Genomic DNA, 24,749 nt, shown 5'->3' with positions numbered 1-24,749 from the left:
AATACAGTTGTGATACATTGAGAAGTTAATGATCTTGGAATTTCAGTTTTATGACAAAGTCAGAAGACACTTGGCTGCAGGCCTTTAGGTTGGTAAGTGCCAGACTTGTACCATTTTCTTTTCTCCTCACCTTGTTCCAATCCAGAGCAGTGCGATGTTTACCAAATGCCTCAATTTTCTACCTCTCAGTTAAGGCCCTCCCTCAGGAATAGTCCCCAATCTGACACTGATATGCTTTTCACAGTTGGAAAAATGTCTTTTTTGCAGTACAAATACACTCAGTGGCTACCTTTTAACCTACTCTTGAGGTCATTCCAACCTTTCCCTTCCATGTAGTAGCCTTCCATTTTTCTGTCATCTTCTACCACCACCCCCGGCAGGGCTTTCCACGCACTTGTCATTCTCTGTGTAAAACAAACTTGCAATTTTATTAGCTACCTCCTGCCTAATAAAGTTGCCACTGATTATAGATTCGTAGTCTCTGATGCTGTAGCCCACCCTTTTCCAAGGTTCAATGTGTTGTGCATTCAGAGATGCTCTTCTACACACCACTGATGGAGCACGTTCCTGTCACCTTGAACCATTCGGGCCACTTCCTTCAGACCTCCTTCATTAACAAGGTGTTTTTTGTTAACAAGCTGCTGCTAACTGAATGGTTTTTGTTTTTTACACCATTCTCTGTAAACTCTAAAGACCATTATGTGTGAAAATCCCAGGAGATGGAGCAGTTTCTGAGATACTCGTACCACTCCGTCTGGCACTAACAATCATTCCACAATCAAAGTCACTTGGGTCACATTTCTTCCCCATTCTGATGTTTGGTCTGACAACAACTGAACCTCTTGACCACATCTGCATGCTTTTATGTATTGAGTTTCTGCCACATGATTAGCTGATTAGATATTTGGATTAGCGAGCAGGCGTACAAGTGTACCTAATAAAATGGCCACTGAGTATCTGTATTAATGGACACTGAGTCTTATCACTAGATGCACTGATAATTCTTCTGAAGTTCAACTAAGTGGCCACTGAATGTATGTATTAATGGAAACTGAGTCATATCACAAATACATTGATAGTTCTTCTAATGTCCAACGAAGTAGTCCCTGAGTATATTTTTACTGTAGAGTAGAGACCAGAAGTGTACACACTGTTGTAATAAAGGATTGTAATAAGGGAAAGCATCTGCTTTATGCCATGATTTTTAAAACCCCAGTGCAGTTATCTTGAAGCATCTATGAAGGGCTTTGAGTGTGCCTGTTTTTCCTCCATGCTGGTCCCCCATTTGTAGCACAAAATGCTGGGTGATCTTAGCGGGTCAGGCAACATCTGTGGAGGGAAATGGACAGTCAACATTTGGGATCACTTCACCTACTGGAGGAATCATTTCCTTCTGTAGGTGCTGCATGACTTGCTGAGTCCTTGCTCTGCAGAATCTCTTGTGTGCTCTTCCTTTTATTGTGTGTTCCCTTGCCTCGTTGCATCTCCTGAAACGTAATATCTGAGGGCTTGGAAGTACAAGAGCCATGTTTTTTGTTTGCTTAATCAATATGACTGACTAAAGCCAGGCACACTGTATAAATTGGACTTGCATTGTACTCTGGTTTGTCCTGGTGTTTGGGATGGGCTGTTGCTTGTATGGTTGCCTGTCAAATTCAAAATTGGGAAGAGATCTTTGATATCTTTGCAACTTTGCAACAGACAATTTGCACATGTAGGTGAAATTGCTAAATTGATTTATTATTGTCACATAGACTAAGCTACACTGGAAAACTTTGTTTTACATAAGACAGCCCCATAAGATGTGCTTTCGAATACAGGCAGCATCGTGGTAAATCTCTGTAATCTCTAAAGCTTCCACATCCTCCCTATAATGAGGCAACTAGAACTGAATAGAATTGGAGTATTGCATTCAGTTCTGGTCGCCTCATTATAGGGAAAATGTGGAAGCTTTAGAGAGTGTGCAGAGGAGAAGTACCAGGATGCTGCCTGGATTAGAAAGCACGTCTTCTGAAGGTAAAAATGAGAGATACCCCAGATGCTGAAAATGAAGTACAACACAGACAAAATGCTGGAGAAACACAACATGGTCTGGCAGCATCTATGGAGAGAAATAGCTGACGAGGTAGATGCTGCCTGACCTGCTGAGTTCCTCCAGCATCTTGTGAGGATAGGTTTAGCAGGCTAGACCTTTTCTCTTTGGAATGAAGGAGGATATGAGAAGACCTTGTGGAGCTGTATAAGATGACCAACCACTGCCTGAGCAGTGCTAGCAGAGCCTCTGCAAAATTAAGGCAAACAGTTTTTGAAGACTGCAAGATACAGGTTATTCGAATACTTTTGGTTTATAGAGCAGTCATCTTCATTATATTACTGTATGGAGCAGGATCATGGTCAGCACCTGAAATCTCTGGAACAGTACCACCAGATTTCCTCACGAAAGATTGAGGATCAGTTGGAAGGACAGGTGCACGCATACCAGTGTACTGGAGGGGATCAACATGAGCAGCATCTCCACGGTAAAGCAACATCAGCTGCGATAGATAGATCGTGTCATCAGGATGCCTAGCTCACATCTCCCCAAGCAGGTTCTGGGCAAAGGAAATGTTTCAAACTTACTTACTCATTACCTGTTATACTGCTGGATTTAGGTCAGCAATGAAGGTTTTTTTTTTTGGACCACTCAGGGATGTTTGCCCTGAGCTAAACCCCCAAACCTGGAAGACTGGTGGATCATTCTTAAGGCTGATTTACATTTGTGCGTACTAGCTTATGCTATAGCCTACGCAAGTGGGCTACGCTGTTGTGAGCATTTATACTTGTGCGTTGGTGTGTCTGCGTCGCTCTGCAATTCACCGCCAAAACGCTAGTTGGCAGTGGGGTTTCTATGCCACTGTGTTGAGTTTCTTCCTGTTGACAACATGGCGACTGGAACTGAAGGAGGGTGAATTTTCTGTGCTTGTCTGTCCACTGAGAGACATGGACAAGGAAATGCATTTCAAATATTTTCGGATGTCGGCAGGTAGATTTGACAATTTGGTTCATTGTCTCCAACCATTTATTTCGCATCAGTGTACGCACAGTATACTCAGAGACAGGCAATCACCATTCGAGTTTCAGCTTCAGGTGGAAGTCAACAGGCTGTAGCAGCTAGTTACAAACTGGCTTCAAGCACAGTGTCCTCCATAATCTCAGAGGTCTGTAAAGCCTTATGGAAAGCATTGCAGCCAGAGTTCCTTCAGTTGCCTAATGGGAAGCTATTACAGCGTAGGAGGAAATGTGATGCTACCAAGCAGACCAATCACATTTGTTCAGTCTGCGTCGCCATGACGCCTAGTTACATTTTGGGAGAGGTGTGTGTTAGGCTAGGGCTTAGGGTTTGGCGTAGAGTACAGTGTAAGGTATGCAGCTACGGTGTACATTTGACGCACAAGTATAAATCAGCCTTTAGTCTGGCCTCTACCATTTGACCTGTTTGGCATGGGTGACCCTACCAAGAGCCAATGCACAAGGCCTTGAATCTAGCCAGCATAACATTCTGGGTCATTGAGATGTGCAAGCCACCAAACCACAACAAGATTATGGTCTTCTTGACAGCCTGTAGAAATCCAATGCTACATCTAAAAATGGGGAAGACATTTCTCTCAGTAGATATACCTGGAGAAAATCTGTTCAAGAGGGTGTGGAGCTAGATGCGAGCGACCTCCACTGTGCCGCAAAGAACAAGTGGCAGCTGCAGAAGGAGAGACTGAACAAGCCAAAGATTCGACGCTAACCACAGCCACCACTTACTCTTGCCCACACCGCACCAGAATATGTGGATCCTGGATCCGCTTCTACAGCCACCTGAGGACCCACCAATAAGAGAACATCATACTCTTCTCTAGTGATCGCATTGCTACTGCTGTACGACAAGGAGACATAGATCGAGTGGACAGCCAGAGACATTTTGCCAGGATGGAAATGACTAAGATGAGGGCTATTGTGAGAGGGAAAGGTTAGATTGATCTTCGAGTTAGTTAGAAGGTCAGCACAACATCACGGGTGGAAGGGCCTGTACTATGCTGTAGTGTTCAGTGTAGATGCAGCAGAGATCATTTCATCAGTGCATTGAGGTAATCTGAAAGCATTAATGGGAATAGGAAACTTGTTATTCAGTTGTCTTACCTCAACAGCATAGAAGTTGCCCTTGCGACTGGTTGTAGGTTCTTTGAGGCTTTTCTGTTTTCTGCCTGAAGGGAGAGGGTGGAAAGAGAGAATGTCTGGGGTGGGTGTGATCATTGACTATTCTGGCTGCTCTACTGAGGCAGCGAGAAATGTAGACAGGGTCCATGGAGGGGAGACTGTTTTCTATGTACACAGCTCTCCGCAGGCCCCTGGCAGAGTAGTTACTGTACCAAAACATGAAAACATGATAGCTTTCTTTGCTGCATCTCCTATTTGTCAGGCTCACAAGCCTGTATGTGATTTTCTATAGATACTGTTGACCAGAACTTAAATGTGGAAATATAGCCTACGCCCTCTGTGTAAGGTCGTCCTCATTCAAGCAACACACTTGACCTCTCAGACATTTCTTTAAAAAATAGCAAGTTTTGTGTCCTAGTGATTCCATAGAAGAATCTTGCTGCCTTGGAGTTTCAAGCAATCAAATTGTACAGAGCAGGGTCTAATAAATGGTGTGCTTAACCAGGTAATTCCTGTTTCAAGCCTGTTTGTTCTGGTGGATCACATACCCTCTCAATTTTAAGACAAGTCCTTCTCTCTCCTGGCGTAAATAGTCTCCCATTTTGGTATTCCAAACACTGAATCTGCAGTACTGTGCAAAAGTTTTGGGTATATAGCTAATGCATCTATAATTTTTCACAGTATGTCAACGTAGAACAGAAATTGAGTTTGTAAATCTGCTTGGAGCGAAGGGCGTTGGGAATGGCAAAGGTAGTGCATCTTGGGAGAGGTGTGAGAATAGGTTGTAGAGAAGGAGTACCGGGGCTGGGTCTGTCACAGGTGCAGGCACACCAAGCAAGGTCATTTGATTCCAAACAACTGGTTTATTGATCTTTACAGAAAGTCTCTCTCTCGTGCTTCCTGCTCTCTCCCTTCTCCCTTCCCAGCCATCATTCCCCTCTCCCTGTCCCCTTCCCACTCTCAGTCCACAGTAGAGACCCATAATGAAATGAAGTTTATCACATATGTCATGATTTTTTTTGTGTCAGCAGTACAGTGCAATAAATAAAATTACTACAGTATTGTGCAAAAGTCTTAGACACTCTAGCTATATATATGTTCCTAAGACTTCTACACAGTATTGTTTTTTTTTCTCTCTCCCATTGCAGGGGTAAGTGCACTTCATGGAAAAATGACTTAAAAAAAAAAATTTCAGAGTACCCCTACTTCTGTTTAATCAGTTGATTTGGGATTTGAATCTGTTCCATCCATTCAGTAGAAAGTCATGATGGAGGCTCTGCATTTGTCAAAAACTTATGAAGTGCCAGAATTAGTTGAATTGGTGTTGGAGGGGGCAAGAGATTGGCATGTGGTTAGTTTGTCATGATTTGTTGGAGCTTCTCAGTTGCTATGTGTTCTCTCCCTTCAGTGCGAGCTGTACCACTGGGTGGACATGCTGGATCGGTTCGATGGGATTTTGGCGGACGCCGGGCAGACGGTGGAAACCATGTCCTGGATGCTAGTGTGTGACAGGCCAGAAAACGAGCAGCTCAAAGCACTTCTCCTGGCGGTCCTAAACTTCACGGCCCTGCTCATCGAGTATAGCTTTTCGAGGCATTTGTACAGTTCCATCGAAGTGAGTATTGGATGTGTCGCATTCCCTGTCACTGTCAGTCTGTGTCATGTACTATTCTACAACATGTATACTTGTCTCCTGAAAGCTTAGGCAGCAGCCTGTTACTTGAAATCTAATCACCCTGTCTTATTTTGCATGGCTTGCTACCAAAACCGCAGATGACCTTCAGCAGGAATTCCAATTTCTATTGCATTTTGATGCTGGTTGCCTCATCCAGGCAGGAATCATTAATCAGAATTTTGCCTGCCGAGTTATTTCATTAGAATATAGAGCGCTACAGCTCATTACAGGTCCTTCAGCTCACTATGTTGTGCTAACCTTTTAACCTTTCCCTGCCAAGTATCCTTCCATTTTGCCTTCATTCATGCACCTATCTTATAGTTTCTCAAATGTCCCAGGGGTCCCAATCTTTTTTATGCCGTGGACCAATACCAGTAAGGAAGAGTTCTGTGGATTGCAGTTTGGGATCCCCGATCTAATGTGTCCATCTCTACCATCACCCTGGTAGTGCGTTTTATGCACACACTGTTCTCTGTTTTAAAAATGAACTACCTCTGATACCCCATGTAACTTTCCTCCAATCACTTTAAAATTATGCCCCCTTGTATTAGCCATTTCTATCCTGAGGAAAAAGTCTGGCTCTTATCATGTACATCTCTATCAAGTCATCTCTCATCCTCCTTTGCTCCAAAGCCCTAGCTTGCTCAACCTAGCTTCATAGCTCATGCTCTCTAATCTTGGTAAATCTTTGCACCCTCTAAAGCTTCCACATCCTTCGTATAACGAGATGATCAGAGTTTTATCGAACTACAACATTACTTCACAGCTCTTGATCTCAATCCCTCAATTAATGAAGGCCAACATACCATATGCCTTCTTAGCCACGTTATCAATTTGTGTGGCATCCTTGAGGGATCTCTGGATGTTACCCCAAAGATCCCTCTGTTCCTCCACACTGTCCACTCTGTTCCTGCCATTAGTCTTGTATTCTGTGTTCAAATTCGACCTTCCAAAGTGAATCACTTCACGTTAGTATTTGAAGAAGATATAGTTGTGTTGCACAATGCTTAACTTTAAATAACAGGAGCTGTTGTTCTGCTATTCCGTGTGATAACAGCTGTCTGGCTGTGTCAGCTGCACTTCCATCTGATCTCAATCATGGCAGCATGGTACCCAGTGCCCTGACTGATGAAGGGCATCATGTCAAACACCACTTTTGCCACCCTGTCTGTCTTTGCCATCTTCAATGATCAAACCTCTTGCTACTCCTATGTCCTGCTGTTCTACACCTTTCTCCAAGGCCTTACCAATCACCCTGGGTACCAGATTGCCATTTTATTGTGCTCTGTGAAGCAAAGGGAGAAGCCTCGGTACCCTAAGGCATCGAGGTAGTGTAACCACTGAAGCAGATACAAGTTCCTTAATCCCAAAGAATCCCGTCTCTTGTTGTTGAGATGCTCGCTGAGCTGGCTTGTTAGCTTGCAGACGTTTCGTTACCCAGCTAGACAACCTCATCAGTGCAACTTGGAATGAAACGGTGATCTACATTGTTCCTCTTTTATGTGTATATCCTACTTCAGCATCAAGTTGTCAGTCCAGAGACAAGAGTCAATTCACACCTGATTACACGCATCAATCAATGAGGACATTGTGTAATCCTACATCACCTAGAAGCCATAGAAACCATAGAAAAACTACAGCACAGAATCAGCCTTTTGGCCCTCCTTGGCTGTGCCGAACCATTTTCTGCCTAGTCCCACTGACCTGCACACGGACCATATCCCTCCATATACCTCGCATCCATGTATCTGTCCAATTTATTCTTAAATGTTAAAAAAGAACCTGCATTTACCACCTCGTCTGGCAGCTCATTCCACACTCCCACCACTCTCTCTGTGAAGAAACCCCTCCCCCCATGTTCCCTTTAAATTTCCCCCCCCCCCCCACCCCACCCTTAACCTATGTCCTCTGGGTTTTTTCTCCCCTTGCCTCAGTGGAAAAAGCCTGCTTGCATTCACTCTATCTATACCCATCATAATTTTATATACCTCTATCAAATCTCACCTCTTTCTTCTACGCTCCAGGGAATAAAGTCCTAACCTATTCAACCTTTCTCTGTAACTGAGTTTTTCAAGTCCCGGCAACATCCTTGTAAACCTTCTCTGCACTCTTTCAACCTTATTAATATCCTTCCTGTAATTTGGTGACCAAAACTGAACACAATACTCGAGATTCGGCCTCACCAATGCCTTATACAACCTCATCATAACATTCCAACTCTTATACTCAATACTTTGATTAATAAAGGCAAACCTAACTGGATCTTAATGAACCAATCACGGATTACATAATTGGTAACCAATAGAAATGGCACGTATACGCGCGTGCACACACACGCATCATAGGACACATAAAAGAGGAACAATGTAGATCACCAACATTTCATTCGAAGTTGCACTGATGAGGTTGCCTAGCTAGGTAATGAAACACCCGCAAGCTAACAAGCCAGCTCAGCGAGCCACTCAATAACAACATTCTCAACCCAAGCTACAAATCTTTTCCAACGTCTTAAAAATCCTGTTTCTACTTCTGTGCCTGACTTCTCCTGTTGTTTGTGAGCTGTGAGGTTTGGAGCAGGCATCCCCAACCCAAGGTCCATTGACCGCTTAGTTAACACTAGAGATCCATGGCATAAAAAAAGGTTGGGAAGCCCTGGCTTAAAGAGATATGAATGAGCTTAAATGGGGTTCAGCAGGGATGAGTTGGCCGAAGTGTCTGTCTCTGTGCTCCTTGGCTTCATGTGTGATCCGTGCCCAGCAACCCCCAAGCAGCCAATTTGAGAATGAGGGGAGATTTGATAGAAGTATAGAAAATTGACGGCTATAGATAAGGATAGTAGCTGGGGGGTTGTAGTGGGGATAAGCTCCAACTATCTGTTAAATGTTCTCAATGGCATGCACCTCAAATAGCCTCTGACAACCAAGTCCAGCTGCTGCTGTCATGTGTCTACTAAGTCCGGTGAAACCATTTCTACTAACAGGCATAGGGGCATAGTGAGTTATTGGTGCCTTAAAACCAGTTCCTTTGGGCAGATGGGGCTCGTCAGCTGTGGTTGGTAACTTATTGAGGAGAAGGAAAACTGATCTCAAACCTCCACTGCCTTGTGGCTATACCCACTCATGGGGAAAGCTTTGGGAGTAAATCTAAGGGAAAATTCTTGAGCTGGGGTCCCTAAGGCAGTCCTGTGGTGGTAAAGAAGGCAAATGGCATGCTTTCCTTTTTAAATCGAGGAACTGAGTTCAACAGTTGGGGAGTTGTATTGCAGCTTTATAAAACTCGGGTTAGGCTGCATCTGTGCGCAGTGAAAAGCTTGTCTTGCATATGGTTCATACAGATCTAAGATTGTTATGCAGTGCAGTGAGCTGGAACAAGTGTAACGACTGCAGAAAAAGTGCAGAGCAGGTGCAGGGTCATAGGCTATGAGGACAAATAGTCCATTTTAGCAGTCTGGTGCTGAACTTGTGCTCTGCTTGTGTTGTCGGTGCTGGAGGAATCTGTGGTGCTCCTGTGCTGTAAGTGGCTGGTTAGCCAGAGTTCCTGCATCAAACCCTAGTCAATAGACAATAGGTGCAGGAGTAGGCCATTTGGCCCTTCGAGCCAGCACCGCCATTCACTGTGATCATGGCTGATCATTCACTATCAGTATCCAGTCCCTGCCTTATCCCCATAACCTTTGATTCCGCTATCTTTAAGAGCTCTATCCATCTCTTTTTTGAAAGCATCCAGAGACTCGGCCTCCACAGCCTTCTGGGGCAGAGCATTTCATATATCCACCACTCTCTGGGTGAAAAATTTTTGCCTCAACTCCGTTCTAAATGACCTACCCCTAATTCTTAAATTGTGGCCTCTGGTTCTGGACTCACCCATCAGTGGGAACATACTTCCTGTCTCCAGCGTGTCCAATCCCTTAATAATCTTATGTGTTTCAATAAGATCCCCTATCAGCCTTCTAAATTTCAGAGTATACAAGCCCAGTTGCTCCAATCTTTCGGCATATGACAATCCCGCCATCCCGAGAATTAACCTTGTGAACCAACACTGCACTCCCTCAATAGCAAGAATGTCCTTCCTCAAATTTGGAGACCAAAACTGCACACAGTACTCCAGGTGTGGTCTCACCAGGGCCCTGTACAGCTGCAGAAGGACCTCTTTGCTCTTATACTCAATTCCCCTTGTTATGAAGGCCAGCATGTCATTAGCTTTCTTCACTGCCTGCTGTACTTGCATGCTTGCTTTCAGTGACTGATGTACAAGAACACCTAGATCTCATTGTGCTTCCCCTTTTCCTAACTTCACTCCATTTAGATAATAATCTGCCTTCCCGTTCTTACCACCAAACATAACCTCACATTTATCCACATTAAACTGCATCTGCCATGCATCTGCCCACTCACCCAGCCTGTCCAAGTCACCCTGCATTCTCATAACATCCTCCTCACATTTCACACTGCCACCCAGCTTTGAGTCATTGGCAAATTTGCTAATGTTACTTTTAATCCCTTCATCTAAATTATTAATATATATTGTAAACAGCTGCGGTCCCAGCACTGAACCCTGCCAGAATGAATCTGCCCAGCATTGCTGAGAGTGTGGGCAGAGAGCACCAAATGCCCAGAAATGGAAAACCCTACAAACAGTAATAGATATACCCCAGTCACCACAGGCAAATCCCTCTGCCCACCATTCAGCCTATGAGTGCTGCCACAGCAGTATCTATGATTAAGGACCGCTGTCTTGCAAACCATACTCTCTTCTCGCTGCTGCCATCAGGAAGGAGTTACAGAAACCTTGGAACCCAAACCATCTGGTTCAGGAAAAGTTACTCCTGTGAACCAGCATGGATAACTTCACTCACCTCAACACTGTACTGATTCCACAACCTATAGACTCACTTTCAAGGACCCTTCAACTCATGTTCTCAGTATTAATTATTTACTATTTATTTTTGTCTTTTCACATTGTTTGTTTGTCAGACTTGATGTGTAGTTTTTCCACTGATCTTATTTTACTTAGTTCTACTGTGAATGCAAGAAAATAAATCTCAGGGTTGTATATGGTGAGATATATGAACTTTGAACTTTTGAGTGTTTGTGTCATTCTAGTCCTGTCGGCACTCAGAACCGTTAAGTCCACAGGGCTTACTTACTGTTTCTGTGAATGATTGAAATGGTCACTGTTTGTAGTTCAAAGCCAATAACAATAGGAATGTACTAAATTTTCCTCTTTCATTGCAGCACTTGACGACGTTATTAGCATCATGTGACATGCAGGTGGTGCTGGCTGTATTAAATCTGCTGTATGTATTCAGCAAGAGATCAAATTATATCACTCGACTTGGATCTGATAAGAGGACTCCTTTGTTGTCAAGGCTGCAGCACTTAGCAGAGGTAAGTCAAAGTCAAGTTTATTGTCATACATGTATGCACAGGAGCAGTGAAGACCTTGCACAGTATCTCAGGACAAAAGCATCACATGAGCTCGTTAGTGAAAATATTTAACAATTCTGGTTGTCTCATCACAGCAGAAATGCACTCTGCGGCCACTTAGGGTACCCCCTGCTCATTGATGCAAATCTAATTAGCCAATCACGTGGCAGAAACTCAATACATAAAAGCATGCAGACATGGTCAAGAGGTTCAATTGTTCAGACCAAGCCTCAGAATGGGGAAGAAGTGTGATCTAAATGACTTTGACAGGGGAGGGATTGTTGGTGTCAGATGGGGTGGTTTGAGTATCTCAGAAATTGTTGACCTCCTAGGATTTTCATGCACAGCAACCTCTGGAGTTACAAAAAAAAATCCAGTGAACGGCAGTTCTGTGAGCGAAACACCTTGTTAATGAGAGGGGTCAAAGGAGAATGGCTAGAATAGTTCAAGCTGAGTGGAAGGTGACAGTAACTCAAACAACTGCATGCAATGGCAGTGGTGTGTAGAAGAGCACATGTCGCTCCTTGACCTGGATGGCCAACAGCAGCAGAAGACCATGAGTGTGCAAATGTTCTTAGGTATAGGAAGTACCTAATAGATTGACCACTGTGTGTAAAGCAGCACGCACAGAGAAAGCTTATGTGTAATTTCCTATAAGAAGGAACACAATTATAATAAACAATTAAAAATCCATTGTAGTGCTTAAGTGTTCATAATGTCGCTATGCTGAGGTATTGATTAGGGTTGTGCAGGTTGGTTCAAGAACCAATAGAGGGAAGGAACTGTTCCTGAACCTTGTGATGTAGGACATCAAGCTTCTGTATGGTAGCTGCCAGAAGATGACATGACCCAGATGGTGTGGATCTTTGATAGATGTTGCTTTCTTGAAGCAGCACCTCTGAGAGAGCCTTTTTTTTTTCTTCTCAGTAGTACACGCCCACCAGACTCTCCCATTTCCCCCCTTGAATGGCCTGTGGGCTTGGAACATTCTGTCATGGGCCTGTGCATGAAGCTGCCTGTGCTCAGGCACCCAGTCATTAAGAAGAAATCTTTCAACCATGTGAAATCACAAAATGCCTGCACAGTTCCAACTGATTTGTGACGTGTGCAGGGATTTTAGGAGTGGAGTTGTGTCAGAGTCATTGAGCAGTACAGCGTCTTAACTAGCCTTTTAGTTCCAACTAGTCCTCTGTTGACTATAGTATTCATAAGACCACAAGACATGCTGTATGACCAGAATTAAGCCATTCGATCCATCGAGTGTGTTCTGTCATTCCATCATGGCTTAATTATTATTTCCCTCAACCCTTTTCTCCTGTCCTCTTCCCATGACCCTTACTAGTCACGAACCTATCAACTGCTGCGTTAAGTGTACCCAATGCCTCGGCATCCACATCACCTGTGACAATGAATTCCACAGGTTCATCACCCTCTGGTTGAAGAAATTCTTCCTCATCTTTGTCCAAAGGGACGTCCCTCTATTCTGAGGCTGTGTCCTCTGGTCCTAGACTCTTTCACTATAGTAAACAGATTCTCCACGACCACTTTATCTATAAGACCATTAGATATTGGAGCAGAAGTAGGTCATTTGGCCCATCGAGTTTGCTCTGCCATTCAGTCATGGGGCTGATCCAATTCTTCCAGTCATCCCCAATCCCCTTCCCTTCTCCCCATATCCATTGATGCCCTGGGTAATCAAGAACCTATCTATCTCTGCCCTAAATGCACCCAATGACTTGGCCTCCACAGCCTATCGTGGCAACAAATTCCACAGATTTTGCCATCCTCTGACTAAGTAATTTCTCTGCATCTCTGTTGTAAACGTATGTCCTTCAATCCTGAAGTCATGCTTTCTTGTCCAAGACTCCTCTACCATGGGAAATAACTGCCATATCTAATCTGTTCAGGCCTTTTAACATTTGGAATGTTTCTGTGAGATCTCCCCTTATTCTCCTGAACTCCAGGGAATGTAGCCCAAGAGCTGTTTTCATTCCTGGAATCATTCTCGTGAATCTTATCTGAACCCTCTCCAACGTTAGTGTAAAATAAGGAGTCCAAAACCGCACACAGTATTCCAAGTGTGGTCTCACGCGTGCCTTATAGAACATCAACATCGCATCCCTGCTCTTGTATTCTGTACCCCTAGAACTGAATGCCAACATTGCATTTGCCTTCTTCACCACCGACTCAACCTGGAGGTTAACCTTTAGGGTATCCTGCACGAGGACTCTCAAGTCCCTTTGCATCTCTGCATTTTGAATTCTCTCCCATTCTAAATGATAGTCTGCCCATTTATTTCTTCCACCAAAGTGCATGACCATACACTTTCCAATATTGTATCTCATTTACCCATTTTTTGCCCATTCCCCTCAACTATCTTAAGTTTCTCTGTAGCTTTCTGTTTCATCAACACTACCTGCTCCTCCACCTATCTTTGTTTCATCGACAAATCAAATTCATTAACTCCATAGTCCAAATCATTGACGTACACTCTGAATGTCCAGTGTACTGTAGATGTCTCCCACTGTGAAGACTGGTGCAAAATACGTATTCAGTTCCTCAGCCATTTCTGAATCTCTCAATATAATATCTCCAGTATCATTTTCTATTGGTCCTATATCTATCCTCGACTCTGTTTTACCCTTTATATACTTAGAAAAGCTTTTAGTATCTTCTTTGATATTAGTCGCCAGCTTTTCATAATTCATCTTTTCCTTCCTAATGACCTCCTTAGCTTCCTTCTGCAAGTTTTAAAAAAAAATTCCCAATCGTTTATCATCCCACTAGCTTTAGCTTCCTTGTATGCCCTCTCTTTTGCTTTCACTGTGGCTCTGACTTCACTTGTCAGCCACGGTAGTGAACTTCTTCCATTGGAAAATTTCTTCTTATTTGGAATATATCTATCTATCTATATCTATATATCTATCATGCAGTTCCCTCATTTTTCACAGAAACTCCAGCCATTGCTGCTCTGCTGTCCTTCCTGCTGGTGTCCCTTTTTAGTCAACTTTGGCTAGTTCCCCTCTCACGCCATTGTAATTTCCTGTATTCCACTGAAATACCGACACATTGGATTTTAGTTTCTCCTTCTCCAATTTCAAAGTGAACTTAATCATATTGTGATCACTGTTCCCCAAGGATTCCTTAACCTTAAGCTCTCTTATCACCTCCGATCATTGCACAACACCTAATCCAACTCAACTGCTCCCCTAGTGGGCTGAACAACAAGCTGTTCTTACACGTGCTATAAATTATCTTTCTTGAGGTCCAGTACTGACCTGGTTTTCCCAATCCACTTTCATGTTAAAATCCCTGACGATTATCATGACATTGCCCTTCTGACATGCCTTTTCTGTCTCCTGCTGTAATTTGTAATCCATATCCTGGCTGTTGTTTGGAGGCCTGAAAATAACTGCCATTAGGGTCCTTTTACCCTTGCCATTTCTGAATCCAACCCATAGAGACTCTACACCTTCTAATCCTATGTCATCCCTTTCTAATGATTTAATAATATTTCTTATGCTGTGTGCATTAAAATACAGCACTTTCAGTCCAGTATTTGTTATGTTTTAACTGCACCACGCCTCTATTGCCCTGTAACTCATCCCACTGGCTGTGATTATGTCTCATCTCCTGCTTGTCCTTTCTATGATCTCTGTTGCATGCTATCTTTGATTTTTATCTATTTTCTCCTTTCTCAGCTCTATCACTCCGGCTCCCAGCCCCCTGCCAAATTAGTTTAAACCCTCCCTAACAGCTCTACTAAACCTGCCTGCTAGGGTATTGGACCTCTTTGGGTTCAGGTGTAACCCATCCTTTTTGTACAGGCTGGACCTCTCCTACAAGAGGCCCTAATGATGCAGGAATCTAAAGCCCTGCCCTGCACACCAGTCTCTCAAGTCATGCATTAATATGCCTGATGATGCTATTCTTGTGCTTGTTAGCAAGTGGCACAGCCAGCAATCCCGAGATTACTACCCTGGAGGTCCTGCTTTTCAGCTTCCTGCCCAACTCCCTGAATCCTCTCTTCAGGTCCTCCTCCCTTTTTCTACCAATGTCACTGGTACCAACATGTACCAGGATTTCTGGCTGTTCACCCTCTCCCTTCGGAATACTCTGCACCCAATCTGAGACATCCTGTACCCTGGCACTTGGGAGGCAGTACACCATGCGGGTATCTCTATCAGGCTGACAGAACCTCCTGTCAGATCCCCTCACTATGGGATCCCCTATGACTACCACATTCCTCATTTCCTCTTTCCCTTCTGCACCTGGAACCAGGCTCAGTGCCAGAGACCCGATGCTGTGGTCGTCCTCTGTCAGGTCACAGGTCACCCCCCCCCCCCATAACGATTACTGAGGGGGGATGAGCACAGTGGTGCTGTCTACTATCTGAGCTCTTCCTTTCACTTCCCTGACAGTCACCCACTTATCTCACTCCTTCATCCTTGGGGTGACCCTGTAGTTTCTGCTCATGTTCCCTGTAACTCCTATCTATCTCCTTCTCACTTTCCCTAATAAGCTGTAGGTCATCAAGCTGCAGCTCCAGATCCCTAACATGGCCTCACAGGTACACCAGGTGTACATCACGGTACACCGGGCGCAGATGTGGCTATCTGGGAGACTGGAAGATTCCGAGGATTCCCACACCTGACACCCAGAGCAAAGGACTAACCCTACAGACATGCCTGCTATTCCTTAAAAATTGCAAGGAAAAACGCAGACCACTTACCCACTTACCTCGCCGAAGCCCGAATGAGCCAAAGCCCTACCACTTCGAAACAGACTACTCCAACGATGCCCGCTCCTTTGATGACTGCTGTGCGAGGCAGAGTCTCCTTTTTATGCTGGAACCTTCCCTGCTATCCAACACATGATTGGTGCGCCAGTTATAACTGAATTCCTGTGATCCGCTCCCTTTTAAGCTTTTCTCCCGGACCTGTGTGTCGCCTACTCTGTCGTAGCTCTCCAATTTACAATTGGTGCACCGGTTATCTGGGCCTTTCGATATTCAATAGGTTTCAATGAGACCCCTCCTTTCTCTCTCTCTCTCTCCCCCCCACCCCCCCACCATTCTTCTTAACTCCAGTGAGTACAGGCCCAGAGACGTCAAACACTCCATGTGTAACAGAGTATCTTGTAAGGCTATTTCATAAGAGTCTACCACTTAGTGGAACCGGGCCTCTAGATAAAGATGAAATTCATACCGTGAGCCAGCTGTGTGTTCATGACAACTTGGCAGTTTTATGGTGACCAGATTTATGCCAGGTTTTTATGTTCTCCATTTATTTAATCAATTATTTTTTTTCAACATCTCTGAGCCCCTTGGTATTGGTTTGTTGGACAATCAATCAATCAATCATTCAGTCAAAACATTGAGGTCACCCATCGTCCATTGATTTGGTGTATTTTAAATTGATAAATTAGTCTACTATTGTTACATGTGCCAAGGTACAGTGGAAGAACTTGTCTTGCATAACCTCCCACAGATCGTTTTATTACAAGGGTACATTGAAGTAATATAAAAGAAACAATATCAGAATTAAATGTTACAGTTACAGATCTAGAGTACTGCCGCCCCACTTTAGGAAGGATGTTGAGGCTTTGGAGAGGGTGCCGAAGAGGCTTACCAGGCTGCTGCCTGGTTTAAGAAAGTGTGTGCTATCACGGGAGGTTGGATAAACTTGTGTGGTTTTCACTGGAGTGCTGGAGGCTGAGAGGTGATCTGATAGAGGTTTATAAGATTATTAGAGGCGTAGATAGAGTAGACAAGGAGCAAGTTTCCTAGGGTAGAAATGTCTGATATCAGGGGATGCAGTGAAAGTGAGAGAGGGGATAGGTTGAAAGGGGTAAGGTTTTTACACAAGAATGTTGGATTCTGGAATGTGCTGCCTGGTATGGTGGTAGAGGCAAATATATTAGAGGTTTTAAAGAGATGTTTAGATAGGCAGTGTAAAGAAGGTGGAGGGATACAGACATAGGGTAGGTAGTATGGATTCATCTTTGGAGTGTTTGATTTACTTGTTAGCTAATTCGGCATAATATTGAGGGCTGAAGAGCCTGTTCCTGTGCTGTACTGTTCTGTGTTCTAGAGTGCAGGGCAAGCAGACAATAAGGTGCAAAGCTGTAAAGCGTTAGATTGGGATGTTAAAGTCCATTTTATACCACAGAGTCTTATAACAGAAGGAGCATAGCTGTTCTTGAGCCTTGTGGTACGTGCTCTCAGGCTTTTGTATCTACTTGATGGGAGGAGTGAGAATGTCCTGGGTGGGTGGGGTCTTTGATTACATTGGCTGCTTTACTGAGACAGCGACAGGTGTAGACAGTCCATGGAGGGGGAGGCTGGTTCCTGTTATGTGCTCAGGTGTGTCCAGGGGCCGAACAGTTACCATACCCAGCCATGATGCATCCAGACAGCATGCTTTCTGTGGTGCTTTGATTAAAAATTAGTTAGTTCAATGGGGACGTACTGAATTTCTTTAGCCTCCTGAGGAAGTTGAGGTGGTGGTGTGCTTTTCTCAACTGTGGTGTCAACGTGACTGGACCAGGGCTGTCTGTTGCTGGTATTCTTTGCATCAGCTGGTCACTGGACAAGTCCCTGGGGACCAAGATTTTACTTTGAATTTGCATGAAAATGAATGTTAATTCTTTGTTTCAACAGAGTTGGGGTGGCAAGGAGAATGGTTTTGGACTTGCAGAATGCTGCCGTGACCTGCAGATGTCGGTAAGTGGCTTTAGTGTCAAATCTGACTCTGTTTTGTTTGCTGCTTTGTGCTACTGAACAAATTAAAATGAATTAAAGTAGGCTGAACATTGAGGTGCTGTTACACCTCATGGTTGATGCCTCCTTCGCAATGGCTGAACGGCAGGGCACTAGGATTTTCTCTTGGGCCACTTCTGTGTTTGTTCCAGGTGAGGCACAGATCTTCCCAACTCTCTACTAGATACAGAGACTGGGCATAGCTCATCCATCCCTGTGTTTCATGGCTAGCAGCGGTCGGGTGGAGTGCATACCACAATTCATAGGAGATTGCTCTCCCAAAATCCATGATTAGCTTCTGTTATATTGCAAACTGTTATCCAATGAAAGCCTCTTGAGGTCAGAGCTAATTTCAATTTTAAGTGCAGGCTGAATATTGAGTGTGTGCTGCAGCAACCCCCTACTACCCTAACCGAACACACTACTCGCTCCCTCTGTTCACTCGGGTGTTCTCGGTGAAGATGGAATCACCCCTTGTCCTCCTCCCATCCAAGCAATAATTGAATAGTTTTTCGCTGCTTTCCCATCACCCCGTCCCCATCCCAGTGCACAAGCCTGAAAACTGCACTGTTGCAAACAGGTGACAGATATTCTCAAATATGAGCATTTGGTCAGAAGGCATGTCCCCCCGCACCCCCGTTGGCTTCCGACCACCACCAGCAGAGGCGGGGACCTAGTTGGAGTGTGAATTGGAGAGCAACCAGTGTGGTTTGCATGGATAGGTGAGCCGTTCAATCTCCCATAGTCTGACCTCAGCTGAACTCATTGCCAGGCAGCTCCAACTTCTGTAATCTTTTCTATCCCAGTTGGTTGTCAACTTTATGCCCCAATCTTCACAGCCATTGCACATCAGAGGGTCCTTTACCAGTCTGTGGAAAGAATATTGATTGCATTTACAGTGTCGGTTTGAAAACGTTCCAGTTTTGGTGATGTATTGCTCCTTCAGGACAGCAGTGATGATGAAATGGAGCCTTAGAAACGAGACCCGATGCATCAAGATGTGCTGTGTGGACGCTCCCACTTACTTGTACAGTCTGCCTCTGAAACTGCAGTGTCAAATATTTGCAAATGTGATCGATCTCTGTCCTGTCTCTTGCCCTCCCCCCCCCCACGACTTCCAGCAGAGAAGAGTATCTGCGTATTTTATTTTCATATGTGTATTTTTATCCCATTGCAATGTACTTTGATCTACATTGTCTGCGTGAAAAGTGCTCAATAAATAAGTTATTCTGAACATACTGGAAATCCAGAGAAACATACAAAATGCTGCGGGAACTCTGCAGGTCAGAGGGCATCTATGGAGGGGAATAAAGAGTCAATGTTTCAAGCTGAGTCCCTTCTACATGACTGGAAAGGATGGGTGCAGCAGCTAGAATTTGAAGGTGGGAGTATAAGGTGAGGGGGATGGTGGATGGGTAGGGAGGGGAGAAGTGAGAAGCTGGGAGGGAATAGGTGGAAAAGGTAAAGGGCTGCAGAAGGTGGCATTCACCCATCACTCCCAGCTTCTTACTAAACTCCCCTCGGGTGTCGCTCTCTCCCACCCACCCCCCTAAGCTCCTTATTCTGGCTTCTACCTTCCCGTGCTGATGGAAGGTCTTGGTCTGAAACGTCGATAGTCTGTTCCTCTCCATAGATGCTGCTTGACCTGCCTAGCTCCTCCAGCATTTTGTGTGTGTGTGTGTTACTCTGGTATTGGCAACCCGATCTTGGCGTTTTGTTGTCGATCAGTTTTGTGTTCAGGGAAGGGCACGAAGCCTGGGTTGGGAGTTTCCAGCTGTGGTTGGTAGGTGTGATTGGGCATTTTACCTTCATTAGCGAGAGGCTGACTTTGATCATTCATACAAAGGTGCTTCATCGTTAAACATCAGTTTAACTTAAAAATGTTTAGAATTCAAATTAGCTCAGTAAAGCCATAAATTAGTATTAAATTCCCTCTTTTTTTGTCCTTTTTTTTTCCATATAGAAATACCCACCTAGTGCAACAACACTACACTTTGAGTTCTATGCAGAGCCAAGTGCGGAGGTGAAGTTGGACAAAAAGGTGAGGTTTCTTTTTTTAAAAGAAAATCCCCAGAGAATTTGAGCAGGCCTTAACTTCTAAGGGCAAGAATGGGGTCTTGCATTTCTGTAGCACCTGTGGCATCCTGCGCCAGAGGAGGACTTTTTGAGACGCAGTCACTGCTGTGGAGGGGGCGCTCAGCTGCCGGCAGGGAGGTGGGTGGTGATAAGTGTTTCCCTGGCGTACCATGTGGTGTGGGATCTCTGTAATTTAAAAAAAAATTCCCATTTCCCTCACCCAGAGCAGACTAGTCCTCTGAATCATAAAGCAGCAGAATTGGACCATTCAGCCCATTGTGTCTGTTCAGCCATTTAATTATGGCTGATTTGTTATCCCTCACAGCCTGATTTTCCTGCCATTTCCCCATAACCTTTGAAGTCCTTACTAATCAAGAAGCTACCAGCCTCTGTTTTAAATACACCCACTGAGTTGACCTGCAGAGTTGGCTGGGGCAATAAATTCCATTGATTCACCACCCTCTGGTTAAATAAATTCTTTCGGATTTCTGTTCTGAAGAGACATGTTTACATTATTAGACTGTGCCCTCTGCTCCTGGTCTCTCCCACTGTAGGAAACACCACCTCCAGGTCCATGCTATCCAGGCCTTTCATTGTGCATGGCCTTTTATCTCTTCCGAAGTGCGGGTTGGTGGGTGAGGCTCATGTAAATCTGAGTAATGTGGCCCTGGGGAGGATGCTTCAGTCCATAGGGGAGTCTAGGATGTGAGGATGCAGCCTCAGAATGAAGAGGCGGCCCTTTAGAACAGAGATGAGGGAACTTCTTCAGCTTTGGAATGCATTGCTGTGGAGGCCAAGTTATTGCAGTTATTTAAGGAAGAGATCAATAGGTTGTTGAATGGTAAGGGGTTAAGGGTTACAGGGAGAAGATGGCAGGAGAAAATGGGAATGCTTTAAAAAAAAAGCCATGATGAAAAGGTGGAGCTATTAATGGTATGGCCTGTATTTTTAATGTTCCTTTTATTCATATATGCAGCACAATAACAGGACGGTCCTACCCACCGAGTCCATGCTGCCCAATTGCACCCATGTGACTAATTACATACTAACCTGTAAGTCTTTGGACTGTGGGAGGAAACCGGAGCACCCAGAGGAAACCCATGTGTTCATGGGGAAAACATACAAACACCTTTCAGCCAGTGGTGGGAATTGAACCCAGGTCACTGGTGCTGTAATAGCGTTATGCTAGCCACCACCCCACCCAGCCATAGCACAGCAAACCTTGTATTTTGGGGGATTGTGGTTTTCTCCGATGAAAAGTGTGTGAGTACTTTCAAAGCCGAAAAGGGCAAGGCACTGTTAGCTTGCCAACCTCAGCTGCAGGAGAATGACTCCATCAGGTGGTTGATTGAACACTGTGCGGTGTTGTGTGAGCGCACGTTTGAACTTGGCTGCGATGCCATCCTTAATGGGGCGGGGGGCAGCATGCAGTGCTTTGAGCCCCAATCTGTCACTCCAGTAGATCAGTGCTAATGTGTACCCCATCTGTGGTTCCATATAGTAGCCTGCTCAGTAATGGATTAGTCCTGAGCCCAACGTTCATAGCCCTCCAGCATCTGATTGGGAAGACTCCCTGACTGTCCCAATTCTAACTCTGGAAGGTAGCATTAAAGGAGATAATTTCACTCCTTTCTCTAAAGTAAAAAATATTTTGGTTTTGTACACTCAGTGGCCACTTTGTTAGGCACACCTTTATACTTGTTTGCAAATACCTAATCAGCCAATCATGCAGCAACTCAACGCATATATGCACGCAGACATGGTCAAGAGTTTCAGTTGTTGCTCAGGTCAAACATTAGAATGGCGAAGAAATGAGATCTAAGTCACGACTTTGACCGTGGAATGATTGTCGGTGCCAGATGGTGTGGTTTGAGTATCTCAAAAACTACTGATCTGGGAGTTTTGCGCACAGCAATCTCTGGAGTTTACAGAGGATAGTGTGAAAAAGAAATACTGGTAACAATCATCCAGTGAGCGGCAGTTCTGTGGGCAGAAACACTTTGTTAATGAGAGAGGTCAGAGGAGAATAGCCAGACTGATTTAAGCTGACAGGAAGGTGACAGATAACCATGTGTTGTAACAGTGGTGTGCAGACGAGCATCTCTGAACACATAACACGTTGAACCTTGAAATGGGTGGGCAACAGCCCCAGAAGACCACCAACATAAATCAATGGCCACTTTATTAGGAACAGATGGTACCCTGTAAAGCGGCAACTGAATTTTGATTATATTTTGGTCCAGATGGTCAGAAAATAACTTGCGGTTAAGAAATGGATTTAAAGTCATTTAAGCCTAATGTTTTAGTAAATCACTGTGTAGAATTCTCAAAGTGACTGTGGTCCTCGATGTACACCCCAGTATAGTCTAAACCAGGGGTTTCCAACGTGGGGTCCATGGACCGCTCGGTTATTGGCACCGGTCCATAGCATAAAAACAGTTGCGAACCTGTGGTCTAAGCCCTCCAGGCTAGTGGGGTGATACCTGGAGGGGGATGCGGTGTGGAATGCTGAGTTGATGGAAGAACTCTGATAGGTCGAGGTGGTGCTATGAAGACGTGTTACAGACGGGCAGTTTGTAATTTCAAGCTTCGTCTCTGTTATGGAGTTTGGCCAGCAAGGTGAAATTACAGAACATAGAACACACTCACAGTTTTAGGGACAGCTTCCCCTCTGCCATCAGATTCTGAATGGACAATGAAGCTATGAGCACTACTTCAAAATGTTTGCTCTCATTTTTGCACTACTTATTTAATTTTTTATAAATATTTTATATATTTCTCATAATTTATAGTATATTTTGTCTTGCCACTGCCACAAAACAAATTTCATGACCTATGTCATTGATAATAAACCAGATTCTGATAGAATCTAGAGCCTTATAGCACCGGCTATGCCTTTATCATCTTGTACACCTCAATCAACTTTTACATTACAAACAGACCCTTCAGTCCAATTAATCCGTGCTGACCTCCATTTTATCTTCCCCTGCATTTACACCATTCCCCTCCCCCCCGCGTCTTTGGAACTGTGAGGCCGCTACTAATTGTGCAGCTTGTGCTCTCTAATACATGTGCGTTTGTTACACCCTTTAGAATAGTGAGACCCCACCACCCCACCCCCGCAGAGAAAAGTCTCTGCATTTCCATTTTAAGGTCAAGAGGGAGTGGCTTAATTACATCACTGAGATTGGGAGCCTGTGCAGTGGAGATATGTGGGGATTGTAGCCACCAGCTTGTTCATAACAAACTCCCACCAGTAACAATGAATGATGAATTTGTATCAGGAAAGGCGGTGAGAAACTCCTCTTAAACTCGAGATGCTGCAGGTGCTGGAAATCTGGAGGAATTCAACAGGTCAGTTAATATCTGTGGAGAGAAATAAAGAGCCAACGTTTTGGGCTGAGACCCTTCATCAGGATTGTTGATGAAGGTTTTTGGCCTGAAACGTTGACTGTTTATTCCCCTCCATCGATGCTGCCTGAAACATCAACTGTTATTCCCCTCCATAGATGCTGCCTGCCTTGCTGAGTTCCTCCAGCAATTCAGGGATAACACCTGCTGTCTTGAGACCCACACATGACCAGGTTCAGGAACAGTTAGTACCCCTCAACCATCAGGTTCTTGAACCAGAGGGGATAATTTCACTTGCCCCATCACTGAACTGTTCCCACAACCTCTGGGCTCACTATCTAGGTCTCTTCAACTCAGGTTCTCAATATTTATTTATTTGTTGTTGTTGTTATTACTTTTCTCTGTTTGTACTTGCACAGTTTGTTGTTTTTTGCACACTAGTTGACTGCTGAAGTTGGGGGTCTTTCATTGATTCTGTTATAGATATTATTCTATTATGGATTTACTGAGTATGCCTGCAAGAAAATGAATCTCAGGATTGTATATGATGACGTTTATGTACTTTGATAGTAAGTTTACTTTGAATTAATCTGTGAGAAAGAGCCCAGCAAATAGAATCTGTGAAGGCTCCCCTGTGGGTAAGCATGTTGCAAAATAGATCTTTCCCAATCACTTTGATTGTACCCAATCAGTGTAGTGCAATCTTTGTGTTATTGAGGTTGGAATTGTGTTGTATAAGTGCTGTCCTGCCTTGCTATCCACTGCCGGTTATCCATGATTTCTCTCTGTGCCAAGAGTCGGTAACGCTGTGTGGTGGGGCGGGCTTCAGGTTGCGTTTCCACTCGTGCTGACCCCCAGTCTCTATCTTTCTCTGTTGCAGGTCACGACAAACAACACACTACATTACATTCACATAGAGCAGTTAGATAAGGTGAGTGCTTCCTTCTTCTTTCATTGTGGGACTGATGTGGGGAAACGTGGCTTTAAATTCAAAAGCAGTGCTCTGTGTGTAAGTTGAAAGAAAGGAAATTACTGCATCAACGTATTCTTTTATTGCCCCTTACTCCTCCCCTTCGTCAGCCAACTGACACTGAATGGAAGGAATTTATTTGCAATGTAGGAGGAGGAAGCCGTATGGCTCAGGCCAGCCAGAAATTGATCTTGCGCTGAGCTTGCCATAAGACCATAGACCATCTGAGCAGAACCAGGCCAGAATTCCTGTGGCAATGAATTCCACAATTTCACCAACCTTTGGCTAAAGAAATTCCCCCTCCTC

General features: G+C 44.3%; 1 protein-coding gene across 10 annotated transcripts in view; it reads left to right on the top strand.

Annotated features, from left to right (window-relative positions):
- The window catches only part of huwe1 (HECT, UBA and WWE domain containing E3 ubiquitin protein ligase 1), a 279,725-nt gene that overhangs the window by 49,983 nt on the left and 204,993 nt on the right, over positions 1–24,749 (top strand). For 9 of the 10 annotated variants that reach the window (XM_072246465.1, XM_072246460.1, XM_072246463.1 and 6 more), the window contains exons 4-8: positions 5,594–5,800; positions 11,095–11,247; positions 17,948–18,010; positions 20,010–20,087; positions 24,354–24,404. In XM_072246465.1, the coding sequence (XP_072102566.1) occupies positions 5,594–5,800; positions 11,095–11,247; positions 17,948–18,010; positions 20,010–20,087; positions 24,354–24,404 (552 nt within the window). The remainder of the gene's footprint in view (positions 1–5,593; positions 5,801–11,094; positions 11,248–17,947; positions 18,011–20,009; positions 20,088–24,353; positions 24,405–24,749) is intronic. The other variant, XM_072246462.1, reaches the window with a different exon arrangement.

The sequence above is a fragment of the Mobula birostris genome, chromosome 29, assembly GCF_030028105.1.
Source record: "Mobula birostris isolate sMobBir1 chromosome 29, sMobBir1.hap1, whole genome shotgun sequence".
Classification (NCBI taxonomy): domain Eukaryota; kingdom Metazoa; phylum Chordata; class Chondrichthyes; order Myliobatiformes; family Myliobatidae; genus Mobula; species Mobula birostris.
The sequence above is the reverse complement of the archived record's forward strand: the minus strand, read 5'-3'. Positions and strand labels throughout refer to the sequence as shown.